This window comes from Hippopotamus amphibius, chromosome 3 (genome assembly GCF_030028045.1).
Source record: "Hippopotamus amphibius kiboko isolate mHipAmp2 chromosome 3, mHipAmp2.hap2, whole genome shotgun sequence".
NCBI lineage: Eukaryota > Metazoa > Chordata > Mammalia > Artiodactyla > Hippopotamidae > Hippopotamus > Hippopotamus amphibius.
The window spans coordinates 177,859,666-177,881,066 of NC_080188.1; the positions used below are offsets into that span (position 1 = coordinate 177,859,666).

Below are 21,401 nucleotides of genomic sequence, written 5' to 3' on the forward strand. Positions count from 1 at the left end.
TGGCCGTTCCATCTGCAGGGAGACAGTGTAGATGTTCTATTAAAACTGCCTCACATCTACAGGGATCCTACTCTTACTTATAGTCTTTTGGCACTGAATGCTCTCACTTGAGATGGTTCCTGCAGGACCAAAGGAAGGAGAAAGCAAAGCAAACCGGCCATCACACCTGATCATCTCTGGTCCGGAGGAGCTTCGTGTGTGCTCGTTAAGACATCACACCTGATGGGGGCTTCCACAGGGACTCCTACTCAAGGATGCGGTAAAGGAAGCAAAGGCCATCAACCCAAGCAACACTGAAGAAGACAGGGTGGAAAGGACTTTTTTATTTTCCCCGATCTTCAGGCAACCTCACAAGCTTGAGGTCGCATGTAGATGAGTATGAAACTAAGAAAAATACGAGGCTTAAAAAGTATTATGCATCATGTTTCTTCAATCTCTGGCAGGCTGGGAGCCCAAGGTCAGTCCAGCAGGAAGCTGAGAGGACTGCCTGGTCTTGACAATCACGCAATCTTCACAGTTTTGAGCATGTCTGACAGGACGTATGTGTCATCCCAGCCCTTCCCAGGCTTCCTCAGGGTCTGCTCCAATGCCTGGGCCATTTCCAGGAGCTCTGGCGGGGCAAGTTTCCGCTCAGGGTGCGGCTGACAGAACAGGATCTCGTTTACTTCACCCTCAATGCGCCGGACATACAGGAGGGGGAACACTGCCTTGAGCCCAGCCAGCACTGAGTCCTTTAGCCCCAGGTCTCGGCATACGAGGTTGAGGATAAAGACACCTGTAGGGTGGGGAGGGAAAAGTCAAAATGACTGTGGATCAGGGGACACGTTGCAGACAAGGTTCAGCTCTGAGGAACATCACCATTTCTGCCCCAGGGAGGCTGGTGGAACAAGGAACACACCTACGGCAGTGGTGACTTTGCAGGGAACACACAGCATACAAAGGCAGGAAGAGAAAAGTGTGGAGGATGCGTGAGCCATGAGAAAACTTCGAGCTAATTTCTTGCTCTTTTGTGCTGCTAACAAATGTTACCATTCTCCATGGTTCAGTTTCACAAAGAACTGCTTTGGGAAAGAAATAATACCCCCAAGTAAGAATGTACTGATTCCACAGAGAGATTACGTTCTGGACATAAGCATCACATGCCTTCACTTGTGACAATTAAGGTTCTAAATCAACTCTGTTCAGCATAGTACCTTAACCAAATCAAAACACCTTGGGAGGCTGTGAACATAGGCCTTGAGAGCTCCAGCTTTCAAGTCCCAGGGACCAGGGTTGGAGCCTTAGCTCTTATCTTGTGTCACCCTGGCCAGTCTCTACTTCAGTTTCCTCATCTGAAACCAGGCTGCTGTGAAGATGAGATAGCAGACTGCCCAGTCCAGGGCACGTGGGAAGAATTCAAACGGTCGCTAGCATGACCACGCTGGTGGGGATGTGAATTGCTACAACTACTTTGTGAAACTGTGTGGCAGCATCTACAAAAACCGTACATGTGCATAATCTGTGATCCAGCAGCATAGCCCTGCTTCAGTGCCCAACAGACCTGCACACACATTTCACCAGAAGGCATCTACTAGAATGTTAATGGCAACACTTCTTATAAAAGCCCCAAACAGGAAACAACCCAAATGCCAACAGCAGAATGGAGACATAAACTGTGTATCACCCAGCGATACTACCAGCAATAAAAAGGAACAGTGTCAACACTACGGGTGAATCCCACAAACACTGCGTTGAGTGAAAGAGAGCAGAGAACGTCCCGTATGGGTAAAACTAAGCCGTGCTGACCGAAGTGAAGAGAGTGGTTATCTCTGAGAAGAGGACGAGTTACTGAAAGGAGGTACGAGGTGGACTCCGGGGGTGCTGGACATGTTCTGTGTTGGGTGCTGGTAAACGAGGAGGCTCAGTTTGGGGAAACTGATCAAGCTACACACTTAGGATACGTGCATTTTTCATTAAAAAGAAAAATGTCCTTAAAGGGCCCATCCCTTCTCCCTCCCTGACCTTCTGTTCTTCATACCTTCAGGAGTCAGGATGCTTTTGACCTTCTGCAGGAAAGGCTGGGCCACAAATGCTGGGGGTGGACAACTCATTCCCAGGGTTGGGTCCTTACTGTCCACATCAAACATTATGACATCGTAGTGAGGCCGTGCTGGGAAAGAGAAGGAAACGAGTCTTTGTCTCTGCTGGATAAAATAACACCACTTACATTCCTATGCCACATCTCCTCTGTGGCCTGTGGTGGGTACAGGTGGCTAAGCCAGAAGGATGACATGGAGGATGTGGTTTGCTTATAAGGGCACTAACGTCACCATCCAGAGGAGTCATGTCATCAGTGTTCTGCTGTGAGTACCCCACGTCTCAGACGGGGCTCATCTCATCTTCTTCCTCCACATTTTAAAGCCCCTTCCACAGACACACATTACTGGGGTCCACTCCAGCAGGATTATTGCTTGGTTAAGAGTCCATCTATACCAGTGATTTCCAATCCTGACGGAACATTAGAGTCAAATGGGAAAGTTCTGAAGACTCCGAGAACCTGGGCTCCGCTCCTGACCAACAGAGTTAAAATCCCGGGGTGGCGAGGAACAGAGGGGAGGGGAGATGGGAAGCCGCTGGTACACTTTTCTTAAACTCTCCAGGTACACGTTTCTTAAACTCCCCAAGTGACTCAAAGTACAGTTAGAGTTGAGAACCGTTGATATAGACAAAGCAGCTGCCTCTGCCTTTAAGGGCTGACCCAGCAAATGGTAACTTTAACTTAACTCTGGAAACAGCATATGTTGCCTGCTAGGAGAAAATGTTCTCAAATTAAAGTGAGTGCATCTTTTCTAGTTACTTGAACAATAACTGGCTCAAGAAGGAAGCGACTTCGCTCAATGGGTGAGAAAGAACTGGTGATGAACCTGATGCACTCCTTACTGCCATGTTAGTTTTTACAGGGGTAGGCCTTCAATACTAATGACTTGGTTTTAGCAAACTCTGAGAAAGTGCTAATGATTATTCAATAAGTACATATTTACTTAGGACTACAGCATGCCCATCACTGTCCATAGCACAGATCTGATTTCGATTTCTTCAAGAGCAGAACATCAAAGTCCAAGGACAACCACAGCCCACACGTGCAGCACAGAGCCCTCCAACAATCTGAAAGGTTGTTGTTAGAGACGAAGGCCAGGGCTGTTCAAAACTGACTTAGAGGTAATAACAGCAGCAGCACATCATGGACTGAGTACCCACCATGTGCCTGGCACCGTTTTAAGTGCTTCACGTGTATTAGCTATCTTGGGCCAGGGCCCCCAGACGGGCCCCAGCCTCGCAGAGCGAATCTGTGAAACGGATGAAGTTCCGTTTGCAATTAAATTAAGACAGTCTCTGTCCACCCCGGCACCAGAATCCTCAGCCCTGGCATCCTGGTTTGCCATACCCTTCCTGGAAGATATCCTAACCCAACGAGCACCAGAGCATCTGTCACGGAATGAGCAGACTGGGAAGGGTGGGTGGCCTGGGCTCCCCAGTTCACGTGGGACTGAGTCAACCTGACTTCTCCCTGAGGGGCTCACGCTCTGCAAAGCATCAGCAGTCACGAGGAGCCTATCTATGAAGTCGCAGAAGCATCAGGGGAGCTACTGTAAAACATTAATATGCCTTTTGTCCAAGTCTGGGATACAAATTATTAGAGCAAAACGGAGCCTTAATCTCCGTAGCAGCGGGGCTGTTGGAATTCCCACTAACACCTGCATCAGGGTTTAACCTCAGCACTATTGACCCTGTGCACTGTAGGACGTTTAGCAGCATCCTTGGTCTCTACCCATGTATCCCTACCTAATGCTTACGACAAAAAAGTGCCTGCAGACATTGCCAAGTGTCCCTGAGGTTTAGAACCACTCATCTGCATGAATGCTGTTTTGCTCTATTTCTGGCTTCACCTCTTGCTGAAAGATTTACAAAACACACCTCCTCAACACCGCCCCCAACATTTCTTCCCCTTTACCTTAGCTACAGACTCTGGCCTTCTGGGGATGACGAGGAAGTGGCAAGGTTACAGGGTCAGAAGAGATTCAGAAGAGGAGCCCACTGGTTTGTCAGCACCATTGGGGCAAGAAACGGTCTGTTTTACTTGTTGCGATAGCCCAGCCCCTAACACGGCTGAGCACATGGTTGACGCTTGATATTTACGGAATACATGTCAGCAAATGAATGAACACAGAACAGGTGAAAGACTGGGATGATGCCGCCCTCTTAGAGATGAATTCTAGAGGCCCTTGCAGGCCTGACAACCTTGGATTAATCTTCCCTCAACGCCCCTCCAAATTCTCCAATAGCAGTACCTTCTTCTTCTGCCCGGCTGGTAATATATTCCAGGCCATCTGCGATGTGGACCTTCATCCGGTCGCTCTGAGAGAAGCCAAACCATTGGGTGGCCACTTCCAACATGGAGGGGTCGATCTCCACAGCATCGACCCAGGACTTTGGGAAATGATCATGGACAAAGAGGGGGAGGCTGCCTCCGCCCAGGCCCACCACCAACAATGCCAGTGGGGTCTCTGTAATAAACAAAAGCATCATTTTACCATCTGCGCACTGTAAAGTTTTGTAACACCCTTGGGGAGGGCAAAAGAAGGAGTCAGATTGTTGGCTAAGCCCAGAAGACATGAGATTTAGAGACTGGGCCTCCCTTGTCGCTTTCTAGAAATTCAGGAGTCAATTTAACATCTGAAAACTCAACCCTGGCCTCACAATGCTTCCTTTACTAGATCCAGAAGATGAACCAGTATGTTATTATTATGGCACCTTAAAGATCCCAAAGCACTCAGCTGACATTACAGCAATAACCCCCACCATAAGCAAGTTAAACCCCACTAGGAAACGGGAGGGACAATGCCAGCATCTTGCTCGTGACCACAGGGAGTGTAGATGTGACGCTCTCTGGCCAGCTTTCAACTCAAAGGCCACGACTGCCTTCTCAGACACGTCTACCAAGTGAGGGCGAGCCATCCAAGTTCCAGAAACCACAGGAAAACAAAGGCCCAAATCCTACACCCACGCAGAGAAGCCACAGCAACCACAGGGGATGGAAGGAAGATAAGAAACAAGAAAGAATCACCAAAAGGAGCCAGACCCTGAGGATGAAATGTAAGAACTGAGACTCTAGGGAGTCAACATCAACAAAGAGAGAGATCAGAAGTACAGGGTGTTTCAATAAGACATCCTCAGGGACTTTGGGTAAAGACAGTTATAAGAGTAGATAGAAACACGAACATTTTTGCTACTGTGGTCAGATCCAAACCTATTATTATGACTGCACTACCTATACTATGCATTTTTTTTTTAAGTAGAAATTCAAGATAGAATTGCATCTGGTACTCAAATAATGCATCACTGAAAAGCCAGAAATTCTCCTTGAGTGCACAGGTATTTCTCCAGAGATGTGATTTTTAAATGTTCCATCTGGTTACACGGGTATATGCAAAAATTCACCAAGCTGAACAACTTAAGATCTGTGTACTTTACAGATCTCGTTGAATGTAGTTTATACATTAATTTTTCAAATTGAAGTATAGTTAATTTTACACTAATTTTTAAAATAAATGAATAGAAGAAAAAATGTAGGTATCAGCACATGTAGCTGTTTCAAACAATTTGAGTTTGCAGGAAAAGTTACTTGGATGTTCCTGAACGTAGAAGATGGTTGGGAATAAGAAAGACAAGAATACATGTGCATCTGTCAGTGTATCATCACGGTTCTTAAACTGCAAGGCAGCTGACACTGATCACCTCTGTAATCTTACATGTTCCCTCCCGTGGAAGGCAGTGGCGACCCCCTCACCTAGGAGCAGCTCCGGGTTTCTCAGCAGGGCAAGGCCAGCAATCATGGCCTTGTGGTGTTCACAGCACAGGTAACTCTTATCAATGGACTGCCCCGGGGCTGCAGAGAGGTCCTCTGGAGCATCAGCAGGCCGCTGCTTCTTCCTGTCCTTTTTCCGTTTCTTCTGGGCTAGATCAGAGACAGAGATGAATGAAGTCATATGTGTGGTACACTACTCCTTGGAAAACAAGGCACACCAGTGGCAGTGTGCTGCAGCTGGCTTGCTGAGACGCAAGAACTCAATTGTGAAATATGCGGGAATTTTGTGAACTGGTTGACATGTTGGTAGCTTGAAATCTGGCCGTGGTGGCCATTTTTAAGCCACAGAAATTGGCAAACAGTACACATCATGGTTTTTTTTCCCCAAAGAGACGATTGTTAAACATTTAACATACACCATGGAGTCAGAAAAGGGAAGTGGCCAAGAAACACCCCAAAACTCAGATCACTGGGAAAACTCAAGTGAGGAGTACTAGTACTTCTCCTCTGGGAAATACAAAGTTGCTAACAGGAGAGAAGTTTGTTCATCAATTCTTTTAGGGGGAAAAAGGACAAAGTTACCAATTACCTCCTCTATGCCAATTACTGTATTAAGACTTTTACCCTTGTAGCTTTATAACAACCCTCTATCAAGCCTCTTTTTCCAATTCGTGGCAGATGGAAAAACTGAGGATCTGAAGAGTTATTAATTAGGTCCAAATCAGTAGGTGGTGCAGCCAGGATTTGAATCTGGGGCCACCTGTCTGCAACAACTATCATCTTTCTCCTGTATCACACAGACAGTAATTCATACCACTCTGCTGGACAAGGACATCACAAATGTTCACGGAAGTGGGAAAATCATACAAAAGGCCCCCCTACTTTCCCTCTACCTAGTCCCTCAACCGCTCCCGGACAGAGTGAACAGATGGCTCTGGGGTCTTCCTAGCGACCAGCTACACCACTGGGCACTGATGTGTGAGTGGCGGAGTGCTTTTCTGAGACGTTAAATCACTTTTTAACACATTCTCCTTCTTGCTCACCAACACTTCCATGAGGGAAATCATTCCCATGAGAATTAAGTGATACTAAGAAGGCTTGACAACAGCGGGGGAAAAAACCCAAAATCCAAACTGGAGGGCAAAGATGTTCTTTGAAGCAATTTTACTGAGCTTTCAGTGAGATGAAACTGAACCAACCTGTAGCCCGGGTGACCCCATGACAACACAGGAACCCAACAAAGATGGGTGCACTTGACCAGGGAACACCCCTCTAGAGAGAACCGTCCTGTTGGGAGTAACCTGATCCTGAGCTCTGGGCAAACCCATGACCTCATGAGCTCCTGAATTCTCTCTTTTCACCCTCCCTCCAGACGGCCTTACCGACGGGACAGCATGGTCAGGCAAAGGGAATGACCGTGAATCAGGAGAGCCAGTTTCAGATTCCAAGCCTGAGTCTCTGCCTTTAAAGGGAAGTTACACTGGAGAAGGGAGGGGAGGAACGCTTTTCCATTCTCTACGTGTGATTTGTGAATTGATTACAATGAGTAAGTATTGCTTTTATAATACAAACATATAACGCCCCAAGAAAATAAACGACTACTCTCCCCATTAGTTGGTGTTTCTGAGCAGCTCCTGGGAGAAGACTTAAAAGGGATCCTAGAGAAATGGTCTGGATTTAACCTATACAAGCCTGTAGCCACTGGCCACCTGTGGCTACTTAAATTGAAGGACCTTCCTGGTGGCCAGTGGATAAGAATCCACCTGCCAATGCAGGGGACATAGTTTGATCCCTGGTCCAGGAAGATCCCACATGCCTTGGAGCAACTGAGCCCATGTACCACAGCTACTGAGCCTGTGCTCTAGAGACAGAGAGCCACAACTACTGAGCCCGTGTGCTGCAACTACTGAAGCCTGCGCACCCAGAGCCATGCTTCACAAGAGAAGCCACCACGAGAAGCCTGTGCACAATGAAGAGTAGCCCCTGCTCGCAGCAACTAGAGAAAGCCCAGCAACGAAGACCCAATGCAGCTAAAAAGAATAATAATAAATTTAAATGTAAGTTCATCAGAATTAAAAAAAGGTTAAAGAGTCAGTTCCTGAGTCACACTGGCCATGTTCCTAGTGCTCAGCAACCACACGTGGTTCACAGCTGCCACACTGGACAGCTAACTGGGTATTTCCTTCACTGCAGAAAGTTCTACGGGACAACACCGGACTAGGTGACCTCTAAGACACCCACCAACTGTACAACCCTCTGAAACAGGTGCTAGGAAGTGGCCCCATGGAGGAGGGCAGGCCTACTGATTTAACATACAGACGTATATGGAGCAACCTGTAAAAGAGGTGGTCTTTGAATCGCAGGCATTAAAGCGATTATCACATTTACCTGGTAAACTACCACCCCTGCTCCTTATCACCGCAGCTAGGCTCCGTTCAAGAACAGAACACTGACCTCCCTTCTGCTCTTCACCACTCACACCCTAAGAGCCCAGATGATGAGGACGACCCATAGGGCCATGTGTCTCTGGCCACAGGTATCCAGGCCTGTCTTACAGCCCCGCCCAGCTCCCAGGTCTTTCTGACTGCCCCAAACTGTCCATACCACCCCACGTGGGCCCCAGCACTGTGCCCACGACGCCCCACCTCTGTGAGACACATCCTTCAGCAACCTGGCTTCTGACTGCACCACGTTCCTGCTGCTGAGGAAGATCAGCCGCCGAAAGTAGCGCTGGTCAGCCCCCTGCACGTCCTCAATGACGTAGTCACCACTCAAGGGGCTGCAGGCTTGGTGCTGAACGGTCCGGACCCCGATGTCCCCACCCACAGACAGGAAGGGCACCTGAAAGAATAGCAGAGATGTGGTCAAAACCCCAGCTCGACTGAGAAATATGAGAAATTATAATCTCTTCCCTTTGTGTGTGTATGTAAAGAATCCCCATACCAAGGTCCTGGGCAACAACGACTCCAAAGATTTGCCACTCTGTTAAAATACTTTTCTGGGGCATTTGATTAGATCTCAAAAGGTTTGATTCACTTTTTTGAAAACCAATTGAACAACTAAAGACTCCCCAAACTATTACTGAAATGCAGTTGGTTCTCCACAAGGAAAATATGAGTTTTTCAACAGAAATCCTTAAAAGGACTTTCAATAGTCCAACACAATGAAAGTTAGAAGGAAGCCTCAAGAAGGGACTAGAATCATGAAAGAAGGAATCTGAATAGCGATAAAGATAACAAAATCCATGGGGAAAGCAAATGCTACAAATTTGACGAAATTTCTTCCTTTCCCCAATTATTCTTGACTTTTTTCTGCATTCTTCTAAACAGGAGAAAAAATCGGGAGGAAAAAAATACATTTTCCCCCTAAACTTTTCCATTCCCTTCCCAATCCTCACATTTATTTCTTCTTAAAGACTTACAAGAGTATTTAATAATCATGAGGGACTCCTGACTTTGCAGAGATGTAGGCACTGGTGAGAGAAAGTAACAAATGAACCTCCCCACAGGATTGGGGTCTCTCTGATGGGACACCAACCACAAAGTCTTCCAGGGAGTATCAAACTCATATTCATCTATAAGCACAAGTCAGCCTAGTGGGCAGAACCACAGGCTAGGAACCCAGGAGTCTGAGTTCTTCTTTTTAGTTCTGTTACTACAGCATCAAGACTCCAGGTACCTTGTCTTTCCCATCTATCAAGAAGGATAAACTCCTTTTTATAAAGTCCTTGCAATAATGTCACCTATCAATTACTCAGTCTTGTGACCAGGATTGCACAAGACAGAGAGTGTCAACCGATAATACCATATCATCACTTTGGCAAAAACCTTCAGTTTCCTTCCCAGTGAAACATCATACCAGCAATGTTAATATTCGGAAAATTCAGCGGATCTGTTTTGGCCCTTTCCCCTTCCACCTCACCTAATGATGGTTCTAAGGAGTAAAACTGCCAAGGAAATCCTGTGCAAAGCAGGTTAGGAGAAATACAGCCTGAGTCATCTGCAGTGTGAAGAGCTGGAGCTGCAAGGTGCAGAGCACTTCCTTCGTGCCACCCGAGGGGCCCCACAGACAGATGCTGCTGGGGGTCTCAATAAGGGCACCCATTCACCTTCCGTTCCCTGCCCGGGACACAATTTCTGCCCACTTAGCTCTTAGCTGTTGACATGCCCTCCAGGAACAGACGAGGGTCAAAGACCCTGTCCTAGCTTCTTCCAAGACACCCTCTGCCTTCCTGGCTGCTAAAATGACTTCTCCAGAGACCCTGAGAGCTGCTACCAAGGCTTTGTTACCTGCTGCTGGGCGGGCATCCCGGCCGGGGCCAGCTCCATGACTCTGGCCGACAGCTCAGCCTGGATGCTGTCCATGCCTTCATACTGCTGACCTCGGTGCAGGGCCACTGTGATCAGCCTCCTGAAGCCGGCGCTGGCTGCCAGCTGCTTCCGGCCCTCCTCCATGCCAAAGAGCCACTCGGTCTCCCGACCCTGGGGGACTGGAAAGAAGCGTTTGTTGACAGGCAGTCCCGGAAAAAGTTCAAGCCCACCACCAATATGCCCCACGTGGCAGAGAGCCAGCCCCTGCCCAGGCCCAGCAACCCTTCCAGCTGTGACCTACTGAGGTGCTATCGACTCCCTAGTCAACAATGGCCAGAGCAAAGCTGCCATCAGACCCATGGCAGGACCCAGCGTGGAAAGGAAGTGTGAGTGTGTACATATGGGGAGGGAGGCAAGTACCTAGCATGAGAAAAATAGCAATAATGCCAACACTTCTCACATGTCAGGCATTATTCCAAGCAGTTTACAAACAAAAACTAATCAAATCCTAACAACAGCCCAAGATGCAGGGAGTATTATTATTATTCCCATTTCATAAATGAGGAAATTAAGACACAGAAGTTACACTATCTGCCCAAGTTCAAACAGCTAGTAACCGGCAAGGCTTGGGCTCAAGCCCAGGCAGCCCAGCCTCAGACTCCATGCTCGTACCCACTGTGCTCTTTGCTCCCACAGGGGCACAGTTAGGCTAAGGGCACACCCGGAAAAATGCATTCGATGTCAGGAAACAAATTACCAGCACAACGTATCAACACCTCACGTTTGTCTAGAATACTCTACTCTTGAAAGCATTTCCTCTTTTGATCATTACTGAGGTAAATCTGGTAACATATGCCCCTTTCAATAATAACACTAACATCTGTAAAATGTATCATGTGCTAGGCACCACTCTAAGAGCTTTTACACTTCTCACAATTACACAAGGCAGTCACGATCTCACTTTGTAGATGAGGAAACTGAGGCACAGAAAGAACACTGACTTGTCCAATACCACCAGGAAGTGACTGAGCCAGGACTGAAAACTAAATAGTCTGGTTCCAGAGTTCACTTTTTCAGCTACTCCACTATACTGTTTCTAAATTCAGCGGGGGAGCACAGAAACTTCCCCAGGTCAGGAAGAGCACAGACTAAGAGGCTGGGACTCCAGTTGCTTCCACACAACTCCATGTTACAAAGTAACTAACATCTCTGCAATGTGTGACCTGCATAAATGTATCTGTATTACTTCTCTCTCCTCCTGACCAACCCCATTCTCCTACTTCATCAAGCCTTTGTGATGGAAGATGGCAAGAAATAAACCTCAAATCCAAGCAGGCAGCTCCCGCTTCCTCATGCCTTGGCCAGTCTAACCTCTTCAAGGACCGCCCCCCTGCAAGATAAAACCAGCCAAGGCATACCCATCCACCTCAGCCCCAGCCCCAGCCCCTGTAAGCCAGCCCCCTCCAGGGAAGAGAGGGAGCAATCCCAACTCACTGATGAAAATGGCAAAATGACTGTCCCGCGATGGTTTCACAGTGGGGCTGTCCACCACGTGGAGGGTGTAGCGTGGCTCCCCCGTGTCCCCACTGCACAAGTCCAGAGACACATTCCCCAGCCCGGCCTTGCGGTGCAGCTGGCTGCACAGCCAGGCATACTGCTGCCGCTCCCGCACCGCCTCGGCCAGCCGCTCGGCACTCTCCAGCCGCACAGGCTTGCCCTGCTCCTGAGCACACAGCTCAAAGATCTGAAGGGCCGAGCCGGGGACCGGCCTGAACTTGGTCATGATGAAGGCAAAGACAGGCAGGGAGAACCGAGGCTCTGCTTCCAACAGCTGGTCCTGGCTGTTGGCCACCTGGTGCACCCTCACCATCCACCCCTCCCGAGAGAAGTGACCCACTGCTTTCTTCAGGACGTGAGCCTGAGCCAGGGAGATGCAGAGGTAGCGACCGCCCACCTGCAGGACACGGCCAACCTCAGCCAGCATCCTGTCCACCTGCTGCAGGGTCTTCTCCTCCTCATCTGTCAGGACAGCGTCCAGGGTGCCCTTGTCCAACACCACCTGGAACGAGGCATCGGGAAACTCCATCTGTGTCATGTCCATCTTCAAGAAGCTCATCTGGGGCCGTCGGCTGGCATTGCGTTCCTTCATTTGCTTGATGACGACCTCACTGATGTCAATGTTCACTATATCCTGATAGCCCACATCGTACAGCTGCTCGCTTAGCTCTGAGTTGCCACACCCAATCACCAGCACCTAGCGGGAAAAGAAACAAGATGGAGGTGATCAAGGCAAAGGAATGATGTCAGAGACTTCAAGGAATCACGTCTCATCCTGGCTGCTGCATGTTTTCAGAAGTCAGAGATGCTATGTCAGGAGACAGCACCATTACAAAGTTGATCCTAGGCTCTGTCTTGAAACACCACTGGTGAGAGGAGCTCACTAGTAACAAACCACATTCAGCTATAACAATGCAAGTTATACAGAAATAGGTTACCCAGGGTTGTTTTTTTCTCTGAATCAAGCAGTTTATTACTCAAGAATTGAAAGAAAGTCACAGAATCCAAATACAGTAGTTACAACTGAAATCTCCTATTTGTTTTACTGTTGAAAACCTAGGTCTGGCATAATCCTAGTCCACTCATGCCTTTGGCGCCAACTCAATATTCTGCTATTTTCTGAAGCCAAACTTAAAACACAGGTTGTTGCTTCCCTCTCTGTGGAGTAATCTCCCACTGAGCCTTCAAAATTCTGCCCCAATCTCACCATCTCTGGAAAAGCATGGTACAATGATAGGTGCATAAGCTTTGGAGCTAGGTGGACATAAGTTTAAATTCCTACACGACCACTTTCTACATGTATAATCTTGGGCAAGAAACTGGCTCTCAGAGCTTCAGTTTTCTCATCTGTAGAATTCACATACTACCTTTCACCTAGAAGTTTATTATGAGAACTCAGTGATTAAACAAACACACACACAGCACCCAGCATAAGGTCTGGCTCTTAAAGCTTCCTCCTCAATTCTTCTTTCCCTACTTCCAGTACAACCCCACCTCTATCAAATCTCCTATTACTGTACTTGTCACTTTTAACTTCTGGAATGTGCCCAGGGTTAATGCTCTTGTGGCTTAAGGACTGAGCATACTGCCTGAAAGTCAGTGAGCCCATAACAAGTATTTGATAACAGACTCATTGATCAGTAAAGCCACGGGTGCTGCCAGCTCCACAGGGATGCACAGTCACAGAAAAGCACACTTTCGGCACTAGGAGGAGATATCTAGGTTGCACTACTAAAGAACTCATTCTTCTAGCGAGGTCACTAATTCAAGAATGACCTGGGGGTGGAAGTTCTGTTTTCTGAAAACCTTTAAAAGGATATTGTGTAATTACCTTCTAGCGGGAATGTTGCATGGAATCCTGAAAATATGGGCCCAATTAGGGCCCCCACGCCTGTCGCGGTCCACCAAGGGCAGGATTTCTGTTATCAGTTCCTACCCTGCAGAGCACACACAGGGCTGCAGGCCGCGCTTACCTTTTCCCTGGGCTTGATGTATTTGTGCAGGACGCCGCACAGTTCCAGGTACGTTCCATACCACTCGAAAGCTTTCTTTCCCCGCTGCTGGAAGAACTTCTCCCAGTAGTCAGCAGAGCCAAACTCCTTAGAGCTCTTAGGTAAGAGATTCATATTCCCACTGCCCGAGCTGCGTCTTGAAGATTCTCCTACTCCCTGTGCGGTACCATCCGAGGCGCCTCCCCAAGCGCTGGCTCTGGGACACCGCAGCGGGAATGCTTTCCACGGACAAACAGCCACATTGATTTGTCCCCCACTCAAAACCCAAAGGGATGACCCGTACACGCCCGCCGCACGCGCGAGACACTGAACCTAGTAAACGCTCACCCCCCTGCTCCACACCCGGTGCCCCGGACCCACGTGGGGAGCCCCTCACTTTTTCAGAGCTGGGATTCAGAACCGGCAAGCATATCCGGGTGCGAGGCTGCGCGATTGGTCGGCTGCCCAGACTTTCCCAACAGCTCATTGGTCAGTGATTTTCGTTCCTGGCACCTCATTGGCTGCAACGCGCTCGCCTCACGCCGGCGGCTTAGTCGCAGGCGCCGCGCGTTTATTTACGTGAGTCGGAACGGGGCGGGGCCACGGGCCGGAGGCGGGGCGGGAAGCCGGCTGGCCAGGTCCCGGGCTCGAGTCGGAGCAGCGCGCGCAGGCAGCCTTTGCAGCTTTGGGCTTTGCTGCTTTGGCAGAGAGCTCGCGGGTCCAGGGCTCTGTGTTCCTCTCGTCTCTGAGCTCCCGTTGTGATCACGAGCCACGCTAGGGCTGAGCGCGGCGAGAGGTGGGCACCCTGGAGGAGGGGGCCTCCGAAAAGGAAAACCTGTATTTGGATTCTTCTAATAATTATTAGAAGGAAGCGAGGCAAGGGAGGAGTAGAGCCAATCCATAGCCGAAGAAAACTGCCCATCGCCGCAGTATCTTCTGCATCTCCCGCCCCACCCTTGCCTTACTTTCACTATTGTGTAATTCAGGTTTATTTGGAGGAAAGTGGCACTTGAAAATGCGCAGTTTGCAGGATCTTAATTCCTCAAACAGGGATGGAACCCGGGGCCCCAGCAGTGAGACTGCCTGCCTAGTGCTAACCACTGGACCGCCAGGGACCTACCAGGGTTCCGCTATTAGTAATGTAACAACATGAAAATCAGAGGAAAAGAATAGCAACTAGTTATTCAGAAGTGCGTCCTCTCCCTCTTCCTCCTTCCCTCAAAGCACAGTGTGCAAAACTTAAGGCTCACCTTGGTCACTGTCGTCCTTAGGTTGCATTCTGATACCATCTGAAAGTAGTTAATACTGCTTGTTTTATGTATTTAATGAACATACTATGCTTTCAGATACTGGTCTAAAGAAGTTCCTGTGAAGGTCACTGCTTTCAAATATGTGCATCATCAGGCTTTTCGCAGCATTATAAATTGCAAGAGGAGTTTACAGACTGAGGATGTTCCTGGGTTCTTTCCAGATTCTTGGACAGCAATACTGTAGAAGCGAATCCACAAGACTCTTAGGCAAGCAAAGGTTTTTACTTAAACAGATAGCTTGTGCCTAAGGAGGATGCAGCAAGAAAAAAAAGGCGCCGGCTCTCACAGTAGAAGGGGTGAGTTGATTTCATAACAAAATGGAGGGTTTGTCTCATGATCCCTGATAAAAATTTTCGGAAATTGTCAAACTTCTTTGATCAGCCGCCGGTGGCTATCAGGAGTAGAGGGTGCTTCTCTGAGAAGGAAAGGCATGAGAATTTTCTGTAAGAAAGCACAGGAACGATAAGGGTAACATTTATAGTTGAGCTTCTTGTCTTGTGGCAACTAGGTATGCTCCTTAGTGTAACAGAGATGAAGTTAACTCTTTATTCTTGCAAGCCTGGTTCTTGTCTGTGTGACTCAGGCCCTCAGGGCCTTTGTTCCTTAGTTTGCTGAGGCCTGTTTGCCCAAGGCAGTTCCCTGGTCCTTTTCCAGAATGGCTGCTGTCTTGTCTTCCTGTCTCAAGGAGGGCAGATAGTCTTGGGATTGAGCTTCCATGGTCTGGGCTATTTTAGACCTCACTAGCATAGGTAGCCAAGTAGACTCTGTTGCTAGTTAAATAGATTAAATTGGACTTGAACTTTGGTTTAAAAGCGTCGTTCTCCAACTTTGGCATGCATCAGAGTCACCTGGAAGACCTTTAAAACCACAAATTGTTGAGCCCTAGCCCTAGAGTTTCTGATTCACCAGGTCTATAGTGGAGCCCAAGGATTTGCATTTCTAGCAAGTTCCCTGGTGATACCAACGTTGTCCGCCTAGGGACCACACTTTGAGAACTACTGTTTTAAAATATAGTTAAGTCAAAATGGATATGATTCCAACCCCACAATTTTAAAAAGTTAGTCTAAAAGCCATCTACTAGAACTTCAAAGAGAATCTATTTTCGTGTACCACGTGCTGAGTTCACATTATTTCCTCTTTACCCACGATAAGGTGAACTCGAAGGAGCCTCTGAGTGGCTTCAGCTATGACCGCGCAGAGTTCCTAATGGATGGGATGTGCGTTCTTTCAGAGAGCACTTATTGAGGACAGAGGACACTGTGCTTGAAGTGCTTCCCAAAGCCAAAGAAACAAAACAACACAGCCTCCGCTCTCTCCCCTCAAGGACGGATTCAATTCAACAAACATTTAAAGGGACTATTATGAGCCAGTCTCTGTGGGGAAGGCTAAGGGTGCAGTGATGAGGAGGACAGTGGTGTGGAACGCACACATCAAACAGTTACAAAAAAGCATCAGTAATGACGGTGTGTGGTAAGTGCTGTGAAGGAAAAGTGTAAGAAGAGTCCACAAGAGCAGATATCTGAGACATCTTCTGATTTAGAGGGTGACCAGAGAAGGCTTTCCTGAGGAAGGGACAAAAAGATTTTAAAAGATTCTATTATCTGACTGCTTCAGTAAATACTACATACCTGAACTTGTTCCAGTAATATCAGGATAACATAGGTAAGAACCAGGAGATATTTTCACTCTCTGGAGGTCTCTTCGGGAACCTTTGGCTGCTTCTTTTCCTTGTGTCTGTATTGTCCTTTCTGATAAGGAAGTGATACTGGAAATGGTGGTAGGAAGTAATTTTGATGCCCTAAAAATACAATTATTGCTTGCACTATGTCTCAGACCAGGAGGGTGAGTAACTCACCTGTCTCCATCTGTGCCTGCTCCTTTAAGCCTAGAAAGCAGTAACAACCAGAGAATTTTAAGCTTAAACATGTAGGGAAGTTTCCTAAAAGTGTATGAAAGACTAATGCAGAAATACTTTAGATATATTATAGCATTAGACTCTGTCTTTTAAAATACCCATAATTGAAACATTTCTCTCAAGTTTTGCCTACAAAATATAATTAATAAGTATGTTATAATTAATATCATTAGTTAATTTAAGCCAATTAAATATTAAAATGCTATGTGTTTTATTAGGATCCTCCGAGTGGTTACTAGTATGATTTTTAAAATTGAAGTATAGTTGTGTGTAAGTTGCAGGTGTAAAATATAGTGATTCACAACTTTTTTAAGTTATACCCCTTTTGTAGTTATTGTAAAATATTGGCTGTATTCCCTGTGTTGTACAATATGTTTCTGTAGCTTATTTTATACATAATAGTTCGTACCTTTTAATCCCCTACTCCTATATTGCCCTCCCCTTCCCCACTGGTAACCACTAGTTTGTTCTCTATATCTGTGATTCTGCTTCATTTTTGTTATATTCACTAGTTTGTTGTACTTTTTTAGATTCCACGTATAAGTGATATCATACAGTATCTGTCTTTATCTGACTCATTTCACTTAGCATAATACCCTCCAAGTCCATCCATGTTGATGCAAATGGCAAAATTTCATTCTGTTTTATGGCTGAGTAGCATTCCATTGTCTGTGGATACCACATCTTTTTATCCATTCATCTGTTGATGGACACTTAGATTGCTTCCATATCTTGGCAATTGTAAATAATGCTGCTATGAACATTGAGGTGTGTATATCTTTTCAAACCAGTATGATTTAAAATGCAAGCTGAGCTTAGATAAAGCCGTTCAATATTGTGAGTTTTTTTTCCTAAAGATATAAATCTAAACCTCTGATTATATAATTTGCAGTTAGTCTTACCTATTGAAGTGTAATTTTTTTGGTAACAATATTCAGTTAATTGATTGTTGCTAAGATAATTGCAAAATGAGGAAGAGATAATTAAAAGTGTTTTTGGCAATTTGGGGGGCAGAGGATAGGAGAGAGCATGTGGTAGGCAGAATAATGTCCTCCCCAAAGATGCCCATGTCCTAATCTCCAGAAACTGTCAATATGTTAGGTTACATGGCAAAGGGAAATTAAGGTTGCTAATTAGCTAACGTTAAAATAGGGAGATTAGTTTATCCAAGTGGCCCCAGTGTAATCACAGGGTCCTTAAAAGTGGACGAGGAAGGCAGAAGAGGGAGAATCAGAGAGGTGGTGGCACGAGGAGGACTGGCTTAGAATTGCTGCCTTTGATGATGGGGGAGGGGGCCATGAGCCAGGGTAAGTGCCTCTAGAAGCTGGAAAAGTCAAGGAAAGAATTCTTTCCTAGAGTCTTTGAGGGAACACAGCGCTGTGGACATCCTGATTTTAGTTGATCCTGTCAGGCTTTTAACCTCCAAAACTGTAAGATAATAAATTTATGTTGTTTCAGTCACTAAGTTTTTGGTAATCTGCTAGATAGCAACAGGAAACTAACAGGGCATAAACAGGAGAGGGTGTGTTTTTGGGCAGAAGGTTACAGTGGGAGAGGTGCAGCAGAAGATAGAGCCAAAAACTAAAGTGAGGGTCAGGTTTTGAGAAGAATAGAATTCTTCTGTTCCGGGCATTTGGATTAAATTTGTCTGGCCACAAGAAGCCAGTCTGCAGAACCAGGTTTGTTACAGTTGAAAAGAACTGATAATACAAGAGATGTTCTTAGGAAGAACTGAAGCATTTGATAACTGTATATAGGGTAAAAAGGACTGAGGGGCACAAAATGACTTCCACCTGGGCCTCTGGATGACTGGGGAAATCATCAATAGAAAGAAACAGGGCAGACTTCCTAGTGGCGCACGGGGTTTGGGGGGTGGGGGGTGAAGGGGAAGCTGGGACGAAGTGAGAGAGTAGCATAGACATTTATACACTACCAAATGTAAAATAGCTAGTGGGAAGTTGCTGTATAACAAAGGGAGATCAACTCGATGATGGGTGATGCCTTAGAGGGCCAGGATAGGGAGGGTGGGAGGGAGCCGCGGGAGGGAGGGGATATGGGGATATATGTATAAATTCAGCTGATTTACTTTGTGTACCTCAAAAAATGATACGAGTGTAAAGCAATTATATTCCAATAAAGAGCTTAAAAACAAACAAAAAAAGAATCCACCTGCCAATGCAGGGGCCACGGGTTCGAGCCCTGCTCCAGAAAGATCCCACATGCCACAGAGCAACTAAGCCTGTGGGCCACAGCTGTTGAGCCTGTGTGCTGCAGCTAATGAAACCTGCATACCTAGAGCCCATGCTCCGCAACAAGTGAAGCCACCACAATGAGGAGCCTGCACTCACCACAACTAGAGAAAGCCCGTGTGCAGCAACGAAGACCCAACACAGCCAATAGATAAATAAATGTATTAAAAATAAAAAAAGAAGAAGAAAGAAAGAAACAGGGCACCATTTGCAGAACCAACGGTTCGAGGAATTTAGAGGTTACCACACTAGTAAAACCCAGAACCAGAGCTAAAAGCCAGTCTCCCTACCCTGCATGTCTATCCCAGGGCTCATACCCTCCTCAAATTCTGTCAGTGGTATCCAATTGGAGTCAGTGGTACAAAACATGAAAAGGCTTCGTGAGTGGGTTATAAATCTGTTTAAAGGGAATCTCTCCTTGGTGTACAGGGAGTGGCTCATATAAGGCTGAAAACTATTTCAGACTGGAAATCTCCTTTGCACCTGGGTTTGTTTTCCACCTTTGAGAAGTTAAGAAATAAATGGCCTCCTGTGTCTTGGAACAACAGAAGGCACACATGACATCCTTGAATAATGTTGTACCATTTTATTAGCTGGCATCAACCTTTTTTGAAGGTATTGTTGACCTGAGACATCATTATTTAACTGACATTGCATTCCTAAGATTGGGATAATCATTAATAGTATTTTTTAGTTGCATATCACCTGTAACTTGTCAAGAATTTTCGCATGTATTACTTTGAATTCACGAGATGGAGACGCACATGTGCGCACACACACACATCCCAAAGCCAAAACTCCAATTGTTTAATAATAAATGAAGAAGTTATACATGACTAAGTGAATTCAGCCATGCCTGCCTTTGGGTATTATACTTGATTCCCAGGATTTTCTTTGTTTGGTAGATTTCTTCTCTGTCACTGTAGACATCCGTTAAGTGTACTAGTTTTCTGATATGCGTGTACTACAAAACATTTACGTCTACTTTTCTGCGGGAAAAGCAAAGGGCCTGGTATACATGGCAAGTTGATTACCTTTAGGTCCAGTAGGCAATAACATTTTGAAAACTAGAAAGCCAGGAAAGATGAGGGAATGGCACCAAAGACAACGGCCTATGCCTGGTGGATTGGACCCTACATGAGGAGGCTCACACATCCCTCCTTTGGGATCCCGTCTTTGTATTTTGCAGCCTGGATACTGGGAAAGAGTACAAGGTTAAACCGTTAAAATGTTTTCTCCATACAGACTCACAGATTCCGAAAACAAACTTATGGTTACCAAAGGGGAAATGGGGGGGGGGAGGGTTAAATTAGGAGCTTAGGATTAACATACACACACTACTATATATAAAATAGATAACCAACAAGGAACTACTGTATAGCACAGGGAACTCGACTCAATGCTCTGTAATAACCTATATGGGAAAAGAATGAATACATGTATATGTATAACTGAATCACTATGCTGTACAACTGAAACTAACAACGTTCAACTATATGCCAGTAAATTTTTTAAAAAAGTATTTTCTCCATAATTTTATTCTACTTTTCAGTTATTTTGCAGGAAAAGAAAAAACCCTTGGAAAACAAGTCACTTTTTAACAAACTCTAGCACTCAGCACATCTACCACGAGCAACTCATGTATCCCATTTTATTGGATGCTCTCTCTCCTCAGCCCATAACAAAATATTTTTCTACCACCAAAGGAAAGGGTTTTAAAACAGCATTTAATAAATAAAAATTTCTTAAGTGCTCCGCCTAAGGTATTTTTTTCTTTTTTTTAAGATTCAGATCCAGAGAACTTCAAAGAAACCAGGAGAACAAAATTCCTTTTAGTCCAGCGAAGAAGTTATATGTAAGCTGTCTCTAAAACTAAAACACTTTTCTTGCCATGAGAATGCAAGGAAGGTCTTCCCCTAAAAAGAATCTCAAATTATGGTGCCAAAATGGTTTACTGTCCTTAATTCATTTAATCTTTGACCAGCGTACCTTTATGCTCATTGTTCTGATACGAAGAAGGAAAAAGTTTTCCCCAGTATGTGGAAATTTCATCCAAGCAGCAGTTCTAGTGTTTGAAAACTCAACAGAGAAATGTCCTCAAGAAATATGGTGTGGGCATTTCTGGAGAAAGATGCCAGGAAAGGGGACCCTTGGCAAATTTGAACCCCTGTTATTTAATAGGAAACTATGTAGTATAGAGGATAAGAACATGGGATTTGGAATC

At 46.1% G+C, this 21,401-nt stretch overlaps 1 protein-coding gene and 1 long non-coding RNA gene across 6 annotated transcripts; one reads left to right on the top strand and one right to left on the bottom strand.

The window, feature by feature from the left end:
- Positions 1-294: 294 nt before the first annotated feature.
- METTL13 (methyltransferase 13, eEF1A N-terminus and K55) lies at positions 295-14,156 on the bottom strand. 4 transcript variants are annotated; one of them, XM_057730084.1, is made up of 8 exons: positions 14,101-14,156; positions 11,650-12,409; positions 10,135-10,334; positions 8,491-8,686; positions 5,828-5,995; positions 4,329-4,544; positions 2,018-2,149; positions 295-775 (listed from the first exon to the last, which is right to left on the bottom strand). In XM_057730084.1, the coding sequence occupies exons 2-8, from the start codon at positions 12,302-12,304 to the stop codon at positions 501-503; spliced, it is 1,842 nt and encodes a 613-aa protein (XP_057586067.1). In that variant the 5' UTR covers positions 12,305-12,409; positions 14,101-14,156; the 3' UTR covers positions 295-500. The 4 variants fall into 4 exon arrangements, with proteins under 4 accessions (XP_057586067.1, XP_057586065.1, XP_057586066.1 ...); XM_057730082.1 differs by having other exon boundaries at positions 13,686-14,139; XM_057730083.1 differs by lacking the exon at positions 14,101-14,156 and adding an exon at positions 13,544-13,642.
- A 202-nt stretch (positions 14,157-14,358) lies between these two features.
- On the top strand, positions 14,359-20,868 carry LOC130849442 (uncharacterized). Of its 2 annotated transcripts, XR_009052743.1 has the most exons (4): positions 14,359-14,499; positions 15,050-15,309; positions 16,166-16,483; positions 20,730-20,868. It is a non-coding gene; the product is annotated as an uncharacterized LOC130849442 (long non-coding RNA). The 2 variants fall into 2 exon arrangements; XR_009052742.1 differs by lacking the exon at positions 20,730-20,868 and having other exon boundaries at positions 16,166-18,781.
- The last annotated feature ends 533 nt before the right edge of the window (positions 20,869-21,401 follow it).